This window comes from Cheilinus undulatus, linkage group 2 (genome assembly GCF_018320785.1).
Source record: "Cheilinus undulatus linkage group 2, ASM1832078v1, whole genome shotgun sequence".
NCBI lineage: Eukaryota > Metazoa > Chordata > Actinopteri > Labriformes > Labridae > Cheilinus > Cheilinus undulatus.
Window position 1 is genome coordinate 42,626,476 of NC_054866.1, and position 20,719 is coordinate 42,647,194.

The 20,719-nt window shown below is 40.7% G+C and overlaps 1 protein-coding gene across 2 annotated transcripts in view; it reads left to right on the top strand.

Annotated features, from left to right (window-relative positions):
- The first annotated feature begins 222 nt into the window (after positions 1-222).
- mtus2b (microtubule associated tumor suppressor candidate 2b) overlaps positions 223-20,719 on the top strand; it is a 47,990-nt gene continuing 27,493 nt past the window's right edge. For both annotated transcript variants that reach the window (XM_041811114.1, XM_041811121.1), the window contains exons 1-4: positions 223-302; positions 10,338-12,319; positions 13,507-13,696; positions 14,575-14,769. In XM_041811114.1, the coding sequence (XP_041667048.1) occupies positions 10,562-12,319; positions 13,507-13,696; positions 14,575-14,769 (2,143 nt within the window). In that variant the 5' untranslated portion in view covers positions 223-302; positions 10,338-10,561. The remainder of the gene's footprint in view (positions 303-10,337; positions 12,320-13,506; positions 13,697-14,574; positions 14,770-20,719) is intronic.

Sequence of the window (20,719 nt, forward strand, 5' to 3'; positions counted from 1 at the left end):
TTTTTTTTTTTTTAGCTTACTCACAGCCTCAAGACAGTACCTGGTAAAGTTACATCTCTTACATTATCAGTATTATTTCACCGCAACTGTATGTGCCTCTTAATAATTGATGCACACTCGTGTTTTTCACCTGCAGAGGGCGCCTCAAGTCCGTGTGGACATGGGCGTAGAGTCTCCTCTCCTCCCTGTTTTACACGATGCTGCAGACTCTCCTCTTCATCCTCACAGATAAGCTGGATGTGAGTGCTGCTCCGTCTCCTCCTCAGTGGAGAGCTGCTCCCAGGATTACCTCCATTTGAACGGTAAGAAGCTCCACCACACACTGGGAGGGGGTTCAGTCCCTCTGCAGCTCTCTATCTCTCATCAGCCGAGGTGATAATTGGATTGATTGACTCTGCTGCATCTGCTGACAGACTGCGGATCATCGTATCGTTCATGCTGTCTACGATCTTAATTCTGGATAATTGTTTACAGAAATGCGTTATTTACGTGGCAATTGCACTCAGAGAAGATGAGGAAAACAAGAGCAGGAAGCCTACCTTACAAAGGTGTGCTCACCTTAGAGTGAGCTGCATGTTGAGTGTAGTTTGGTCAGAGACTGGCTATGTTTTCTTGCACCTCTGTTTCATAATTGTTTCAGTTTGTGTCCTAAAGGCAACAAAAGCCTGCTGGTTAGTCTCTGTTTGAGGTTGCACTTTATTTTTAGAGGGTGTAAAATGAGGAACAGGAACAAGGCAGCATGAGCAGGATGATTAGACATCAGTCACAGTGAAGTTACAGATTTCTGCTGGTGTATTTTAAGTGAACACAGTCCTCCAAAGCACCCCATTCATTTCTGTATTATGTAAGAGGTCCAGTGAGGACTGAGGACACTCAGGGCCTCGTAAAGGTATCAGTGGAAGCCTTTAGATTGAGCAAATTTATCCAGAAAAGCTTCAGTTTTATGTGTGTGCACAAGAGGAAAAATGCAAGGTTTTCCAGGCATGTAAGCTCCTGCATGTGCAGGCTCACACATTTGCAACATTTCATAGTTGCTCATCAAGTCTCGACAATATGTGAGCTTTGGTTGGTCACACAAAGAAGTCAGAGCCACTGGAGCATGAAAATTGGAGGGAGACTGATGCCTCCATTTTCACTCATCCTCAATATTTTATGAGAATTCCAGTTTAAGCAGCGAGTGAAGCAGCTGGTGGCCAAATGAAGCCTTTGATCTGAGCCTCAGATCTTTGACTTTTCAACCTGGAGCTCCAGTTTTATGGAGTAATACAGCTTATTTCAGCCCAAGCATGCATTCACACCTACAGATTTCATAAGAGGCCCCGATGAAGGTCTCGCCATCATGCTGCATATCAGGAGGCAGGTGGCAGCGATGGCGGGGTGAGGAACAGAACGATGGGGGGATGGGGAACATGCTCGGAGAAGCATGTTGTTAGGGAGAACATAAATTTCCTCAATCTCCCTCCTCCTCCACGGCCGTGTCACTGCAGGAACATTATCAGCTGTTGCAGGAGCAGGAAAGCCCTGGAGAGGAAAACAGCCAGGGAGCGTAAATTAAGCAGGGAAGAGACGGGCACGCTGACCGCCCGCATGTACAGTAGAGGAGTGTGTAGTATGTGTGTGGTGGTAGAGGAGGTCATGAATATCCCTTAAGTCACTCAGAATCCTCTTCTTCTTTTTAGGCAGTAAGATTAGAAACATCCCGCTCTTTCCCTGGTCGCTCTCCAGAGGGTTTCAGAGAGAAAGAGGCTGAAATAAATTACATTTTTTAATTATCTCTGTTGTGCTTTAATTTAATTCAGCATGAGGGACTGCTAAGAAGAAAAGAGTCAAATCTCAGCTTGAAGAGAACTTAAAGTAGGACAGTTAAGGCAGAAAAGTTTTGTAGACCCATTGAAGCAAAAGGTGAGGCTTCTAAGACAGACTGATATTGCATTTTGTCGAATTCTGATCAGAGCACAATGAGTATCTGGTGTGGGTCCATCACACCAGAACACCTGTCCCAGACGTAAGTCACTTTGGATAAAAGCATCTGCTAAATAACAGTGTAATCAAGCGGCAACCTCCGGTCCTGAAAAATGAAGCCAATCTGGAAGTGCAAAAAATACTTTGCAATATGACGAGTGTCCACTTGAGGCTGGCTGCGGAAACACCGGAAGTCACGTATTAAAGGGCTGGATTTATTAGACTAGACATAAACTGGTTTGCAGCCTGGTCCAAAAAAACGAAACATGTCTCATTAGCTAATGTCTTCATGTCCTCTTACTGTAAGGGAATGAGGTTTTCTGTACCACAATCGTTTAGATTATATTTAGAAAAACCTCACTGCGCACTGATTGGCATGTCTCATTTGATTGACAGATATAGCTTGACAGGCAGAAGCTGCGTATCTGTCAACCAGAAAGCTAGCTTCAGTGATAGCTTAGCTGACAGGAAGTCAAGCTCAGTGAGCGGGCTCTTGTCTGCCGTTAGGTTGATCTAAGTTGAGACAGCCATTTCAGTATGGAGGCAGCCACGGATTAGCTTCAACAGCAGTTTGAGTCTACCTGTTGTAGTCAAATGGCTGACGTCACACAGGCTTTGTCCAACTCTTAGCAGTTTGTATTGTAGGGGTGTTAAAAAATATCGATACACTGATATATCGTGATATTTCATGGTGCAATACTGTATCGATATTTTAAAATGCAGTATCAGTATTTTTTTTTAATTGATAATTTACTTTGTTGGTGTGGTAGTTTGTGGTATAATTTAACCCCCTGACCGCCAGCTGGCAGCAAGCAATTGAGTCTTCCTTCTTCTCCTCTACTTAGACAATGAGATCACGCAAGACTTCCGGTCTGAGCTCATGCCTACCGCTGACGTGCATCTTCTGCTGCATTCGTAGCGGATATGTGGACTTGTTTTGGCTGACAAAACATTAAAGATGGCACAGACTTTTACGGGAGTCAAGTCGTTTGTAAGATATGCCACACCAGAGTGAAATACTTGGACAAACCTAAGCATCATAGCGATAGCTTAGCAGCTTATAGCTACCATGAAAGAGGCCTGCTGAAGCTACCACTTCAGTTACCCAGTCAATACTTTTTTTTTTTTGTTGTTGTTGTTGTTTTTTTGTAAGGACCTGTGTCATTGTAGTGTTGTTAAGAATGACGGCTTCCATAATACGATTAAAAAAAAGATACTGGCCAGTCACGTCATGCTCTCCTCACAACACAGTCCAACAGTCCTTAAAACTGGACATGAGGATCAGCCTTCCTCCACAAGCACCTTGTCATTACGTTAAGACATACAAGCTGATGTACCATAAAATGTAAAAGATTTAGTCTGTATTGATTTATTTATCCACTTTTCTTTGAAAAATCCTGAAAGCATCTTAATTCATTAAAACCAATTGGGAAAATCCTCTTCTTCAAATTGCACAAAAAAAAGTTAAAATTCTAGATGATGCAGAACTATATATTTTATAATCCACCATATATTTTACATTTATACACTAAACGTGTAATTTAAATACATTTTTATTAATAGATTATTTCTAGTATGTTATATTCCGTATTAACTTAAAATTACATAATTGTTATTTATTTATTTTAATAAACATACACACCTGATACAAATGTATATATGTGTGAAATTACAAAAATATCACAATATATCGCCTTGCTCATAGTATCACAGTATATCACAATATATCGATTTTGGCACCGCTGTGTCATGATACCTGTCTTATCGCCAGATTCTTGCCAATACAATACAATACTATGCAACTTGACACGATCCGCCACCATAAGAAACAATACATTGTATAGTAAGATATAAAAATGATATGATATGGTGAAATACAATACAAAAAGATACAATACAAAACACAATATGGCATGACACTATACAATACAATACAATGTCTGATACAGAATAATATAATATCATACAACAAGATGGACTTGACACATTCGCTTTTGTCAGTACTACTTAAGTTATTAAACTTAAAGTTATTAAAACAAAGCTAAGAGGACATTCCGCATATGTTGTCACTGTTGTGTTACTGTTAGAAATAGAAAAACATATAAACAGGAATAAAGCACTAGGCAGCAGTAGCTCATGTGTCCAGGTCAAAAGCAGGGCAGACAGATATCAGCTGTTATCAGTACCACAGTTGTTTTTGTATCCGTTATGCTTTAGTTTTCAGACTCATCAAGTATGACAGCAAGACACCCAGTTTAAAACTCCTAAACTTGTGATTTCTGTCACCACTTGTCTGATGAGCTTTGTTTGATGTGTGCTGCTGTATCTGTACAGTGGGCTGTAAGCATCGATCTGCACTTAGAAATCAATTTAAAGGGCGGGAAAGAAACCATGGCTGCAGCAGAAACAAGCCTGTTACCAGATTACTGCTTCTGTCTTCAAAGAAAGACTTCATTTATCCAATTTAACATGTCTTCAGGCTTCATGTGAGGACCTTTGTCAGTGTGTCATCACTTTTATTGTGACTCTCAGTGTACAGGACTGTAAGAGTTCCTCTAGAGAGGCAGGGAGAGGCAGGTATGAAGGAATCTGATTCACTGCTCTCTGTTCTGCAGTGCAGCTGCTGAGACAGCATTTCATGAAGTGTGTTAGCCTCTGCTGCAAACACACTTGTCTTTGCATCCCTTTTGCATTTCTTTGTCAGAGTACTTTTGAAGAAAAAATAGGGTTAAAAAGTCCTGGCATGCATATTTCCTTGCCAGTAGTATTTTCCCTTTGTTTTCCAACTATGCAGCAAACTGTGCAATCAGAAAACAGCACACTTTGTCTTTATCAGAAGGAAATGAGATGCTGTTTCCTGCTGTGTAAGTGAATTTATGAGGATATAAATGGAGAGCAAAGGGATGAGGTGGAGTAGCAGTCTGTCGGGTTTTTGTACTGATGAGTGGAATAAGTACAAACAGAGAATTAAGTTATTTCTGCTAATGCCCGGAGCCCTTTAAGCAAGTTTTCTTCTGCTTTTTCATTTCTAATCATTCTGACACTTCTTAAAGACACAACTACCACTGCAGACTTTAAATAAAACATTCTGTATTGCTTTTTTACTTTACACAACATAACATGAATGAGATATCTTTACTTGAGTAATTATGACATCCTGACAGAAAAGAGTTACAAGGTCTGGTGAAAAAATCAGAAAACATGGAGATGCTGACAACCAGGGCTGCATTGCAAACATTTAAATCTAAACATTGTATCCGTCTATTTTTTTTCTTTTACCAGAATACTTCAGTACATTTTTTAAGCTTCATTAAGACAGACAGCTTAACTCAAGAGGAAAAGGGTTCTTAAACTAGAATACCTAAAGTGATGTTATTGTTTGTTTATTTTAAAAACATATACAGTGCCTATTAAAAGTATTCACCCCCCTTAGATGTTTTACTGTTTCATTGATTTTATTAATCAATCATGTTCAATATAATTTTGATGTTTTAGCAAAAAAAAAAAAAATCAAAACCTTTATAATGTCAAAGTGAAAACAGATTTCTACAAAGTAATGTAAATTTCTTAAAAACATACATGATGTACAATAAGTGACTGCATAAAGTCAGTATTTAGGAGATGCACCTTTGGCTGCAATCACAGCACTGAGTCTGTGAGGATAGGTCTTAATCGGGCTTGCACATCAGCACACTGCAATTTTACTCCATTCTTCTTTCTAAAACTGCTCAAGCTCTGTCAGGTTGCATGGTATCCCGCATGAAGAACCCTTTTTAAAGGGATATTTCGGGATTTTTGAAGTTAGATCGTATGAGGTGCTTGGCTATAGTAGTGGCAGTAGCCTCCAGTGAGTTCCGTGTAATTTGATCCTGTGGTTATTACGAGCTTAGAGAGAGCCGGCGCATAGTGGCTGACGGCTGTAGATGGGAACGTTTTGTCCGTAAATTAACAAATTTTACGAAAAAAATGGGCCAAGAAAATATGTTGGCTCGCCTATGCGCTGTGTCGAAAACGTACAGAGCACTTCATTTCTCCCAAAACCCCCCCTCTGTGTCAGGCACTAATTTACGATGCAGCTTTCGCCATTTTGTATCCTTCCGCCTCCACACACTGTTCCACACACTAAACCACTTCTGTGTAGCTCTCGCTGTATGCTTCAGGTAATTTTTTTGCTGTAAAGTAAATCTTCTCCCAAGCCCTAGTTCTCTTGCAGACTGAATAAGATTGTCCTCTAGGATTTTCCAATATATTGCCACATTCATTTGACTCTACCTGTACAAGCCTTCCAGGGCCGGCTGCCAAGAAGCATCCCCACAGTATGTTGCTGCCACCACCGTGCTTCACAGTGGGAATGGTGTGTTTGTGGTAATGTGCAGTGTTGTTTGTCTGCCAAACATAGCGTCTTGTCAGATGGTCAAAAAGCGCTATTTTGGTCTCATCAGACCAAAGAACTTTCTTCCAGTTGACCATGGAGTCTCCCACATGCCTTTTCACAAGCTCTAGTCAAGATTTAATACGAGTTTTCGTCAGCTGTGGTTTTCTCTCTGCCACTCTCCCATAAAGATTTGGCTGGTGAGAAGCCGGGCAACAGTTGTTGTATGCCGAGTCTCCCATCTCAGCTGCTGAAGCTTGTAACTCCGTCAGAGTAGTCATAGGTGTTTTGGTGGCCTCCCTCATTAGTGTCCACCTTGCATGCTCACTCAGTTTGTGAGACAGATTTACACGCGTCATATTCCTTCCATTTTTTGATGAAAGTTTTAACTGAACTCCGGGGGTGTTCAGTACCTTGAAAATCTTTTTGTATCCCCGGACTTATACTTTTCAATGACCTTTTCTCTGAATTGCTTGGAGTGTTCTTTTGTCTTAATGGTGTAATGGTAGCCAGGAATACTGATTAACAAGTGACTGGACCTTCCAGATACAGGTGTCTTCATATTGCAGTCACTTGAGACACATTCACTGCACTCAGGTGATCCCCATTTCACTAACTGTGAGACTACTTGCACCAGTTGGCTGGACCCCTGTTTAATGAGGTCAGTCACTTTAAAGGGGGTGAATATATATGCAGTCACTTATTTTACCTTATATATTTTATTTAAGTGACATTACTTTGTAGAAATGTGTTTTCACTCTGAAATTGAAGGCCTTTTTTATATATCTTTTGACAAGAAAAGCCAAAGTATATTCACCAGGGTTGAAATTAATAAAAGTGTAAGTGTTAATTGCTGTGAATCATGTTTCTTTGAGTGTGGGAAAGTAAAAATAGAGATTGTGAACTAAATGTAAATAATTGCGCAGCCCTAACCTACACCATTAAAGAAATTAGATCTTAACCAATCACACTACCACAACAACCACCCCAGTCTCCACTTCTCATCCCATTGCTGTACTTCCACAGTCTGGTATCTCACAGAGTCATAAAACTGCCTGGCTGTAGCTCTAGTTAAATCTGAAATAAGATCTTTATCTGGACGTTTTTGCAGTGCGGTAACAGCAAAGATGTTGCTGGGTGTGAACTTAATGCGCAGGTTGCACTGACAGACTGTTGAGGCTCTCTGCTGCACCAGACTGCTTTCAGGAATCAGGTCATTACCAGGCATCTATTATTAAGACAAGAAGATGATGAATGATTGATTAATGAATGATTTAGCACCACTGCTTTCTTAAGATTTACAGCATAGGCAAAAACTAAAAGTCTAAAATTATAAGAGGTGAGCACACCATCTGGCTGCTAATAATCTATGGGTTTTTATAGAAAGTTTAAAAAGCAGCTCCATTAATAATGAATGAGGAGCCAGACTGCAAAAATAACAGTTCTGCGGATAAATCCTCTGATAATGAGCTCAGAATCACGTCTGTCCCACATGATACTGAATCCCACACTTGGAAGCATGGTAGTTTTGTCACCAACAAGTTCCTCATGACTTACGTAGAGCAGAACACTTAATTTTAGCCAATGATTAGTTCTGTTTGCCTGCCATTTAGATTCCATGCAAAAATATGAACCTTTATAGGTGTAGTTAAGGGAAAATGTGCCTCAGCTCCACATTCTGTCCCTCGGCACAGCATGCTGTCAAAAGCTCAGCTGCAAAAAGCAACCCTAGATTTGATCTTTCCCTGCCCTGACTACATTTTCAGGGAGTGTTTTGACAGCGGTATTTTAGCATTGGACAAAACTGTTAGCGTCGGCTGATCCAAGGATTGCAGATATCACATCGCTGCAGAATATAAATGACGTCTGACAAAGTTTCTTTGTATATGAGAGTACAGTGTAAAGGAGAAAGAAGCACACTGAAAAATGTGGTGTTAGGCTGAAGCAGAAGCACTCACAAAGATGACTCAAAAGGCATAACATGGCATTTCAGATGACATTTGTTCTCAGACAAGGACAGTATTGTTTTATAAATATCATTCCCATGTTTGCCCAACGTGGATGAAACTGATTTTATTGGCGTATGAACAAGGAATTGGATTTTCTAGGACAGTTAAGTCGAATGCTCATCCATCGGTAAGGAAGTTTAATGGTGCTTCAAAACGGTTCATTGATTGATGATTTTGTTTAGGGGTCATTGGATTGGCTCTGTTCTGGATTAAAGATAAAATAAGTGGGATTTTTGCCCTGACTACTCTTAGTCTTATATGTTTTTCAGTTGAGTACTTACAGATATTTCCAACAGCTGCCGAAGCCAAGGAGATTTTTAATTTTGTTAGAGATCCACCAATTATGAAAATTAGATTGGATTAGGGTTGTTCCGATACCGTTACCAGTATCAAAAATAAATCTGATACTGCTTAAAATGCAGGTAGGCTATTGGTAACGGCGATTACACGAGTTTATGCACTGATTTGATACCGTTTGGTTTAGCATTATATTTTACTTTGTTTAGCCATGCTGTTAACCTGTAACCCAGAAATCAATTCTTCTTCGCTGCCACTGTAAGATTGGGCTTTTTAGTGCAGCGGCAGCGGAGAACAACAAAGGGGACCCACTGCAGCTGCAAAGAATGGAGGCTGTGTGACAGTTTTTCTCAGAATATGATTGTTAAAACGCCTTTCAGACCGGCGCTGTCATACAAGACAAGAAGTGACACAGTTTATAAATAGTTAAATAACTTCTGAACCATAAATCGTTGCCCCTCACTTGTTTTTCCTCTTGAAGCTAGCCGTTGTGTTTCCCATTGATGCTACTGATGCCTTTAAACCCCGTGCGGCAGCATTTTCAGCGAGCCTGGAACTTGTGTGTCTTTGGGGGACTTTAATGATTAAAATCTGCACCAGTAAACCTGATATTGAACGTTTTTTTATCTATTTTAATCAAATTACTATCCTTTATTACTCCTAGCTCAAATGCTAACCACCATATTGTTACTCTCTGTGAGTGTCTGTCAGCCAATAGCAGGCTTTTCCGTAATCATGTGATGCTGCACAAAATAGCTGAAAGGAGAGATAGAGTTCAATGCACTCAATGATTTATACAACTGTATACATTAAGTACATATCTGTATGCAACAATTGTTAATATGTGAGTTGTAAGCTTTATATTTTATTTGGAAAAGTGAAATAAAGTTTGTATTTAAAAAGAAGAGTGATAGAGAGAGCCTGTGATGCAGCCTCCTGTATTATTGTTATTTTAATATTTAGCAGTAAAACTTAATAGTCAGCAGGAAAACAACTTTACGGGTCACAGAGAGGCTGCACATTATGATTCTATTTGTTGAGACATATTCTGAGTCAAGTATAGGTCTAAAATTATTTGCTAGTCTGAACAGTCAGTTCAGAAAGTTCACACAGTATTGGATCAGTACTCAGTATCAGCCGATACCCAACACCTTGGTATCGGAATAGTATCGGGGAGGAAAAAATGGTATCGGAACATCCCTAGATTGGATACCAATAGCAGTGTTTTAATTGGTTAATTTCGCCCATCCTTTCCCACTAGAATACCATTGTACAAACATAACATGAGACTGAAATATTTATTTTCATGTTTTTATTTCATAAACAGAACATTTCAATGCATGTTTAACTTTCAGAGACATGAACATTAAGAATCAAAGAATTGATAGAGTACTCGATTACAAAAAGAATCGATTGCTGCAGCCCTGGATATAATTTTCTCTTAATTTTTCCCTTTTGCCACTAACTCCATGGACTTTTTTTTTTAAACAAAATCTGTGCTTTTCAGGGCTCTCTGCTCAGATGTGGACCTTATAACAATAGTAAACATTAGGCTCCAAAACTATGAACGTGCCTAAACTTCAGACATGATAAACCTAAAAGGATGAAATTTAAAGTTTACTCACTGTATGGAGCTTTCTTACTTTCTTATTATACCATGTTTGGTTTTGTTGATCTCTGTGGCTTTGTGTTTACAGGGTAAGGGCCCTCAGTGACATGAAGATCCAACCTCAGCATTAGAGATGATATTAAACACTTGGATTTCTGGCGTACTGGAACAACATGTGAAAATGAATCCCAGCCTCCTGCTGTGCAACTAGCACTTCTTTGATGGGCACACAGACATTTCATCATGGCTGCCATGGATGATTAAGACTAAAACTGCTCTCAAGGGCGCTGTAAACTCAGAGCTGTTTCCAAAATGTGCGATCGAGGAGAGCCCTTTGGTGAGGGGGAGTTGAGAAATAACAACCAGCAGGGAAGTGTGCTGGCTGACGGAGATGCCAACGCCAATGAAATCGGGACAGAGGATGGTGGGAGGACAGGGCTGATGACTGAAACAACAGAGCAGGATAAAGTCATCATCTGGGGTACGGACTCGCAGTGTGATGACCCTGAGCTGGCTGAGTTTGAGATGCTGGAGTGCCAGGAACTGGAGGCCTACCTGGTCGAGGATGGCGAGGACTTTGTGGGACTGGCAGAGCGCAAGGCACTTCAAGAACAGCAGTCATCTAGCAGCAAAGCCAGAGCAGAACAACCAGCAGAGACGAGCAGGGAGGAGAGGAAGTCTGAGTCTAGTGTGTCACATGTTTCTGAGAGCAGAGAGGCATCTAGGACGGAGTTAAGCTCAGAGACAGACGTCTTTGTGACCTGTCTGTCCACCATTTCTAACATGGATACAGCTATGGACACTGCAGGCAGGACCGGGACCACAGACTCCTGGCATAATGCCTCTGTAACCATCTCAGAAGATTTAACTCTGGTCTCGCAGACTTGCAGCGTCATCACAGAGAGAAGTAAAGGGGATTATCCTTCACGCAATTCTGGAAAAAGCACAAAACAAAAGAAAGATGTGGACATGAATTTGAATTCAACAGTTTGTTCGGAGGATTTGCTATCACAGGCACATGGAAATATTCAGAATCAGGATGTCCTTGATGAGAGCAAGAGGAACAATAACCAGAAAAATAAAGCCGAAAATACCATTTCAGAGAAAGACTTTGATCAAAGGCAGAGCACAGAGCACAAGGGTTTACCCACTACAGCAAAACCACACAAGGAAAGCAGCACTAAAATGGATAAAAGCACACAAGCTGATGAGGCCCCTGATGTGAACTACAGCCCACCCAGAACAGGCACAAAAGGGACGCAGTCATCCATTGAATCTAAAGCCATAAAGAAACAAGGATCATTTGATTCCTCTTTGAAAAAACAAAACTCTTTTGACAGGAGTTTTAAAAAGCAGCCATCCTTTGAGAATTCCTTCAAGAAGCAGCTCTCCTTTGATAACTCTTTAAAAAAGCAGGGCTCTTTTGAGAATATGGCCACCTCCAGCTCTTCCAGTCTGGAGAGGAGGAAGCCGTGGGGAAGCCCCAGCCGAACAGCAGCGCCTCCTTCCCCTAAAACTACCTCCTGTTCCCCTAAGAGACGACCGCCGGGCTCTCCAGCTAAAGTCCAGGGTATCAGGGCACTGAGCTGTGAGCGCAGTGACTCCCCTCAGAGAGGTTTCAATCAAACAGTCAAACCAATAGTGAAGACAAGTTTGAGCAGCGGCATCCCTAAACCGGTCACCGCTCAGCAGAAAGACCCTGAACCTAAAAGATCTTCTCCTCCGCAGAAACCTAAAAATGTCCGACCAAAAATCATCACCTATGTTCGAAAGAATCCTCAAGTAAAACCAGACACTCCACTGGAAGCCTCCTCACTAAGACTCTCTTCTTACTCCAGCCCACCAGCTCAGAAAGATCTAAAAGCTGGACCTCAGCCTAAATCCACTCCAGTGCTGTGTTCCTCCAACCTGCTGTTTGATAAGTACCGACAGGAGATGCAGAAGGCGGGGATCTATCCTGCAGGCATGGCTGTGACTGGAATGAAACCTCCGAGCAGCTCCATCGCTCAGAGGCAGAGCGGGAAGTCAGACAGTTTTCATGAGGATATGCCTGAAAAATACCTGCACGAGGTGAGATATGGATTTCTCATTTGACATGGTCGCATATATATCCAGAGGTAAAACTGCAGCAGTCATTAGATGAATCTTAAGAAGCAAGTTAACATTCATGAGACTAACAATATAAAAGGAAATGTGGCTTCAGTTCAGGTCAGAGATTAGATTGCATGCCATACCTGTAGAGAGGCTGAGTCCTTGTCACAGCACCACAGCTCGACTCCAGCCCTTTGGTTCACGCCATCCCAGCCCTCTTGTTTCTTTTTTATCACAGCTCTCCACTTTCTGATCAAACAGAGGCCATAAATTATCTCTAAAATATATAGCAGCAATTTATTCAAATGGAACTAAAGGATTTTTTTAAACACATTCAAATAAAGATGAGTATGTTGATATCCATACATAAGTTTTAGTGGATGGGCCATTCTGCAAAATACGTCTAAGATTAAATGAAAGAGGATCAGTGTTACCTCAGATGGATTTTTGTAAGGGAAGATAAATAAAAGATGCTGTTTTGGGGCTCTTTATAAAGCGAAACAAAGTCTGAGTCCAGTCTGTTAGAATCAAAGCTTACAGAAATGCTAACATTAGTCTTCCAGGGCCTTTCTCAAACCATTCCCTCCTCACTCAAAATTCAAGACTGGATTTGTTTATTTCACCCCCAGGTAGATTTGTCTTCGACTACAGGATGCCACAGAAAATAAATACAGTGCATTTAAAGATAAATACAAAACATTAATATATTACACAAGTGCTACCAGAAAAGTGAGAGCCAGATACATTCCACCCCTCCCTCTCATAGCCCACCTTCTGGACTGAATTTAGGAGATATACTGATGTGAGGATGAATGAGTTTTTTTGTCTGTTGAGGTCTCTCCTGTTGTATTTAATTGGGGCCCGGTAATATCAATCTTATGCACTGAAATGTGTGTCAGAATATCGGTGAGTGAAATACAGTTTCTTTGCAGCCATTGCCCCTTTTTGCCTTTCTTACCCTGTATTTATCCCATTTTACATGTTTTAAGTCTATGCCTATTTTTGCCACTTATAAATCATTTTTGCCACTTTTTAACCGCTTTTCATCCTTATGCCTCTTCATAATCAGACTACATTATTGCAAAGCTCTCAGTTTTTCACACAGTTGAAACATTTGTTTGACAGTAAAAGTCTCTGACTAACTATTAACTGATATTCCTCACCAGCATGTCCAAGAAGGCAGCGGTGTGTACCGCTCCCCCAGAGCTCTGAGGCCTCAGCTGGGGTTAGGGGCCGTCACCAGGCAGCCTGCAGCCAAGACCAGAGGTCAGCAGACAGGTCAGCGGTCTGTGGTGGCTCCAAGTCATCCTGCTCAGACAGCTGGAGTGTCCAGTCAGGGCCACCAGGCGCATGCAGGTAAAGAGAGTGAACTTCATGGATAAACCAGTCATGTTTGAGCTTATATCATAATTCAGTCAAGGTGTCAGCACATGACTTTTTATTGGGGTTCATACGAGTAAATGACAGCTTTTTTTGTGAGGTTTCATTCATTTTTTATTGGAATTTAGAATTCTAGATGTGTGACATGGTGTACTGGTATTGTGTTAGAGCTTTCTAAACCCTCCGCATATTTTTCTTTTCCATGCAAATCCTGATCCCTTGTTACTGAGCTGTAGTGAAGTTATCTTCTCCTTTTCCCTGTCATACATAAGGATGAGGAGCGACTTCTGGCACCTGAAGTCTTTGAAGTGCAAATAATGTTAAATGTACCTCAGTCATCCTGAGAAATGTGCACCGTATAGTTCTCCCTACTCGCATAACGTTGGAGTCAGGCTCAGCATATGGCGATCTCTTATTAATGGAAGTCCCCTCCCAGAGTGAAGCTTGTCATATGTTTGTCATCTTGATAGCAGCATGAGATTAGTGACTGGGACATGAATCCTCCTTTTACTCATCAGAGCAGATGTGATTCCTGCAGCTCTCAGCAGTGTTGTTGTATAATTAGCTGTACATTTTTCCCTCCTGATAAATCTTGTACCGTCTTTTGTTTCAGCAGAAATAATAATTTTAGATTTTCCCTGTTATATCAGCGGGGTGTCTTTATTCACCCAGCAGCTATGAATAAAATCACAGTGTTAGGGAATAGAAAAGCTGTTTTTTTAAGCTTAAATTGCCGATCAGAATCTTCTTCAGGGAGTCTGAGGATGTGACATTAACACTCATTGTGAAGCTCTTATCTCAGAAGGGATTTATCTGTAGCTACAATTATGTTTTTATTCTCTTTTTGTCTTCAGCAGAGCAAAAGAGGTCAGCAGAGACGACCGGGAAGAGCCTCCTGCTCAAACCAGGTCAGTCTGGCCTCCGTCCCCCGGGTTTCTCCGCCCTGCCAGCCGCCCGTCTGGCCACCTTTGGCTTTGTCCGGAGCTCCAGTGTGTCGTCTGTGTCCAGTAATCAGTCCAACGACAGCGATTCCAGCAGACCTACTCAGCGTGAGTCTTCCTGTCTGCACACACTCATGAATTAAGGTTCGGTAGTCGTACTTCCTCAGCGCAGCGTCGACCCTAGAAAAAGGAAAGTATTTCAGACATAAGACAGACAGCGCTCTGTTTGATCAAACGGAGTTTCCACATTCGTTTTTCTTCTTATCTCGATCTCCTCATTACCTCAGCAGTACTACTAGCTGCTTCAGTTACCATAGTAACAGCTGCTCACTTCCTTTACTTCTTTAGCACAAGTAGGCGCTGAAAGCTGCAGCTCCTCAGCGGCTTTGATGGAGAAATCTGTAAGTCTCTCCTCCCTCTGCTGCTTCTCTTTAGTCTGCAGAGCTTTATCAGGATCAGATCAGACCGCTCAGTCCAACGCCACCACTCATAAACTTCTTACTGCTTTACTCAGAGAGATCGTTTCTTTAAAAATTCAGCTGACACAGAGATAATCTCTGTGAGGAATGAAGGCATAAGACGCTGTCAGTGATACAGCTGATTCACTGGTTCATAGTGCTGACTCAAAGCAACCATTGTATGAAAAATGATAAGATATACTCTTAAAGAAATCTGTCTTTTCTTCACTTTTTTGTTTGATGTTAACACCTCGATCCACTTTCTCTCAGTCAGAAATATTCCGCATCAAACACCTGAACTTAACTTTTGTGTCTTTGTCTACTTTTGCCATAAATATAACCAGAAGGTGGAGCAGCCCTAATTCAAACAAATTCACTAATTATCCTAGCATTTCTTACTTAGAATTACATATAAATATGACTAAAATACACGTTTGATTTATTGTTGTCTGTTTCATAATATAAACTCTCAAAAAAAGATTATCATGAAAAATTCTGTTCTTAATAATAATTTAATTCAAGAAGTGGAACTTTCATATGTTCAAGAATCATTTTATACAAAGTAAAATATTTTAATCTTGATGATTATGGCTTACAGCTCACAAAAATCCACTCTCTCATAGTATTAGAATTTCACAAAACATTTGTCCAAAAAAAGGATTTATAATAACGAAATGAAACCTTTTGGAAAGTGATGCTTATTTATGCACTCAGTAATTGGTTGGAGCTCCTTTTACACAAATCAGTTTTTCAATGTGACATAGCATGGAGGCGATCAGTCTGTGGCACTGCTGGGGTGTTATGAAGCCCAGGTTGCTCTGATAGAAACCCTTAGCTTGTCTGTATTGATTAGTCTGGTGTCTCTCATCGTCCTCTTTACATTTTGCCAGAGATTCTCTATGCCACTAATCAACAACAGGTGGGCCTAGAGCCATATCAGGCCCCCCAAAGCTTCCTGTCTGGCCCCCCAGAAGATCATTAAATTCAGAAAAGGAGGTTTTAAGATTATGTTTTGGTTTTAAATGTCTGCAGCTGTTAAATTCATCCCCCCAAAAATTATATTGAAATAGTTTTAGAATGACTCAAGATTTGATATGTTTTTACTGAAATTCACTTGTTAGCCATTATTAGTAAAAAAGAGAAATAAAAATGGGTTAAAACTGGCAAAAATGGCCAGATTAAGTGATGAGAAAATGTTAGAGAGTGGCAAGAATGGGTTGTCGGCGTAAAAATGGCTTGTGTAGTGGCACAAAGCTACAAAAAATTTCAGAAACTGGTGAAGAGGTTAAAATGTTGCAAAAATTGGTAAAGAGGGAAAAAAGGGGCTAAAGGTATCAACAATGGATTAAAAGAGGCAAAATGTTGAGTAATGAAAAGGGGTTCTAAAGTGGAAAAAGTAGATGGCAATAAAAAAATGGATAAAAGAGGGGCAAAAAGAGGATAAAACATGGAGGAAAGGTGGTTTAAAATGAGTTAGAGTCTGGGAAAAAAAAGGGGTTCAAGAGGCAAAAGGGGCAAAAAGTATTAAAAATGGGTTAAAAGTGGTGAAAATATAGCAAAAATAGCCCAGCAAGTAGTGAAAAGAGGGTAGGGAGTGGCACACAGGGGCAATAATTGCCAGAAAAGTTGCAAAAAGGGGTTAATGAGTAGTAAAATTGGCAAAAAGTGGCAAAAATTGGTTTAAGGGTGGTAAAAATTTCAAAAATGGGTTAAGAGAGGCAAAAAATGTTGCAGAAAAGGCCAAATGAAGTAGTGAAAATGGGTTAAAAAGTGTGTGCTAAATCACAGCTGGGGAGGGCTCAGGGATTTTCAGGGGCCAAGCGTATTCTGTGGGCAGGCCTGTCTCCTTGTGGCCTACTGCATTATAGAGAATAAGGATAGATCTCAATGGTAATGCCTAAAAAGTCGCTGTGTTTTGAAAGGATATACTAATACAATAATATGTTTGTCAGACCAAAATATTTATTTAATTTTTGTTTATTTGAAAGTCCGGCCCCCATGATCTCTGTCAAGACTAAATCTGGCCCTTAAGCAAATATAATTGATGACCCCTGCTCTACACCAAGACAATCTGACAGTTCTTCATAACAAATCCTGACAAACAGACACACTGTGCCGGCTTGTAGTAATATCAGCTGTTCCCCTCGTTATTTTTAACTATTCTGACCAAACTTGTTAATTGATTCTGGCTGTGAACATGAATTTCTGCCCTAAAATGGGAATTTAAGTGTATGGGTTGTACATGTGATTGCTGGTGCTTCAACCTCAAGTGGACATTTAGGGAACTGCGATGATTTTCACTTCTGCATTGGCTTTATTTTCAACACTGGAGGTTGCTGCCTGATATATAGACTGTAACTGTCTGCTCTGAATGGCAGATATGATGATGAGTTAATGTCTGCTGACTGCTGATTTTCCCTCTCGTTATCTGTTGTATTCTGACCTGCTGGATTAAGACGCTTCCTCGAGCTGCCGGCAGAAACACAGCTGTTGTCTAATGCCCACTTCACCCCCCTCTAGGTCTAAACCACCATAACATCTTCTCATGTCAGCAAGCAGCCCCTACCTCTCTATTTATAATCTGTGAAGTGAAAAAGTGGAGCCGGCGGCTGCAGCGTGTGTGGAGCAGAGACACTCAGGGTGTGGTATGACAGGATAATCTGTGAAGCCGTTTTTTTCACCCTGACACCTCTGACCAGCCTCCTCCTTCTCGCCTGTGGGTGTCCTCCTCAAACTTTCACTACAGTCTCGCCAGATAATGATTTCTCTGACTGCTTCAGCTTCTCTCCTCAAAAGGCTCAGATGTACACTTTACTGGGTTATTTTGTTCCATTTTTATCTCTGATTCTAGAGAAAACAACCACAGCTCAGGATGAAATTCTGCAGTCTTGTAAGTGTAGTTTCTTTGTCTTTTGTTTTGTTTAGATTTTGTCTTTTTTGATTGTTTTGTTGAATTTGGTTGTATTACTTTCTGAAAGTAACATGAGTAATATGAGTAACATCAACTATTCTCCAATATTATGTGAAATTTGAAAAAAACCCTGTTAGTTTATTGTTTATTAAATACACATTATGCAGTGAATTTTTGTTAAAGACTCCTAAATTTGCAATAAGTAAGCAGAGGAGGGTTAAGCTTAGCAGTGTGTCTCTTCTCAACTTGGAAATGTCGACTGGGGCCACAACTTTACGAGGGTCAGCTGGTATGAGAGATGGAGTTATGCATTGCAGGGGGAGTTCACTACTCTGGGAGCTAGGGTGACAGAATTCCACAAATGAAGGTGGAGAATGAGTGATTTCTGTCACTCATCCTTTCTATAACCCTGTGGCTGGACCAGCTGACTCACGCTGCATGGGACTTCACATTCATGCCTTTACAGCCTGCCCACCAAGTGAGGGCACAGATGTCTGTGGAAATGCAAACTATTTGGGGGTTTAGCGTACCAAACCGTATGGAATCAAAGTGGACCCCCTGATGGAAACATGGCTTAAGATTACAGGTTAGATTCTCTGCCCAAGAACGCAGCCCTTGGCCCAGAACTGGGTTTTGCCAGGATCCTCACCCCTGTCCTTAGGCCTAAGGTGGGTTGGTTTTGAGGGGAGTCAAAGATGGCCTGTCAGACATGAAAACATTACTGTATTTTACCTCCAATTTGGAGTATTTTTCCAATTTTTCTTATTTTTTCCTCTTTTTTTCTACTTCTTACTTTGGTGCAAACCCACCACTCAAATTATTAGTGCACAAATTATGCAGTTTATTTATTTAACATTATATCACTGTGTTCATCAAATGTGTTTTTTTTTTTTACATAAAGAGGGAAAAAAGCTGTTTAAAAGCAGAACTGCCAGTCCACTCTACTTCACTAGCAGGCAGTGATATGGTACAGAGAAGGATGAGCAAGGGAAACCTTTCCTCCACTTGAAAACCTGAATTGATAAACTGTTCTAATGCAGCTCAGTTTACCAATGAATCCATGCACAGTGATGTCTGTGCATCTGCTCCTCATCCTCACTGCCCTTTTATCATAAACAATAATGAGCCGTGTGAATTTTTGCAAAATCGCCAGGGGAAACACCCGTGTTGTGTTGTAGTGCACATGCATGGTAAAAATCATTGCTATTGCTTCTACAAGTAATGATATGTGACGGACAACAGCTCAGTCTGAGTCCAGTCACCAGCATGTTTCACGCTGACACTAAACAGCAGCCAGGTATAACAAGACAAAAGTCACCCGTTTGTGTCCTTGTGATTAATGTGAAGCCCAGTGATGAGGTAAAATTTGGGATTTCTTAATGCAAAGTTTGTCGTCTGTAATAACAGCAACATGATGCGAGTGTTCATTATGCACAGCAACTCTGCGGGTCTGTCTGGAGCTCTAATGTGATATTAACTAGAGCTGTCAAAAATGACACGTTAATGCGGATTAATCCATCATCATGATTAATCTGATTAAAAATTTTAACACAATTAACTCATCTACAGCGCAGAATGACTCAAAACCCCTGAAACGTCTCTGGCAACACATTTCTGGCAGTTTGTCCAAGTAGGTAAATCTGTCTCAGGCCCATAAATACTGTTAATGGGCTAGGCTGGACTCAGAGAAAATATGCACATGCCCAGATAGAGTGGGGCTAGATTTTTAGGCCTAATCTAAACTCTACTAAGGGTTTCATTCATGTCACAGCAGCTTTTACAGAACACCAAATTTTCTGGCTTTGAAAACTGCTTAAAATTTCTGAGATAATGTAAGTACCAATTAAAGTATATATGTAACATAGGGTAGTCATTTTTGAATGAATGTAGACATTTCAGTGTGAAAAATCTACACATTGCTCCTTTAATAGATGAGTCACTACCAGCTAGCTGCCTTTGTAGTAGCTCAGACAGCATATACATGACTGGCAGCTTGCACAGCAGAGTTTCCCTGCAGGCTGTTGGCTCAGACAGAAATGCTCTATTAGTATGCCACCGTATGCCTCAACTGCAGCCACAATCACTGAGGATGTGCTCCAGAAAGAGAGCTGTGACTGAGAATGAACACATCAGGATGTCATGAAGACATCAAATTCATCTGTGTAGTCAGTGATTCACTGGGAATCTGCCGCTTCTCTGTCTACTACCACAGTAAAGTTTACATTCTCTGTATTCTCACACCTTTTTCAGACATGGTATAGCTTCTAAATACTATATACTTGGTAATCCAACTTTATGTCATGCACAGCCGATGTTAAGTAAGACTTCACAGCAGTTGAAGCAGCACAAATCTCTTTGGCATGTGGTGAATTTTAAGCCTCTTTTCCTGTGGATGAATCCACTCCCTGTCATGTCCTGCAGGGAAATAGACCACCAGACCCGTTTACCACAAATCTCATTACATGACCCTGTAGAAACTGGCACCTTTTGTATTTTATCAGTCTAATAAGAGTTCCAGTTAAAACTGTGAGGTGTTAACTGTGCAGAGCAATTACATTTATTTTGCTCACCATCCTGCTGTTTTACTCAAGCTTATGACTGACTTTGTGATTGTCATGCTGCTGCAGTCTGATTTTGCTTCATTTATTAATTTTTTTCAATTTTTACCATTTAATAGAAATTAAACTCT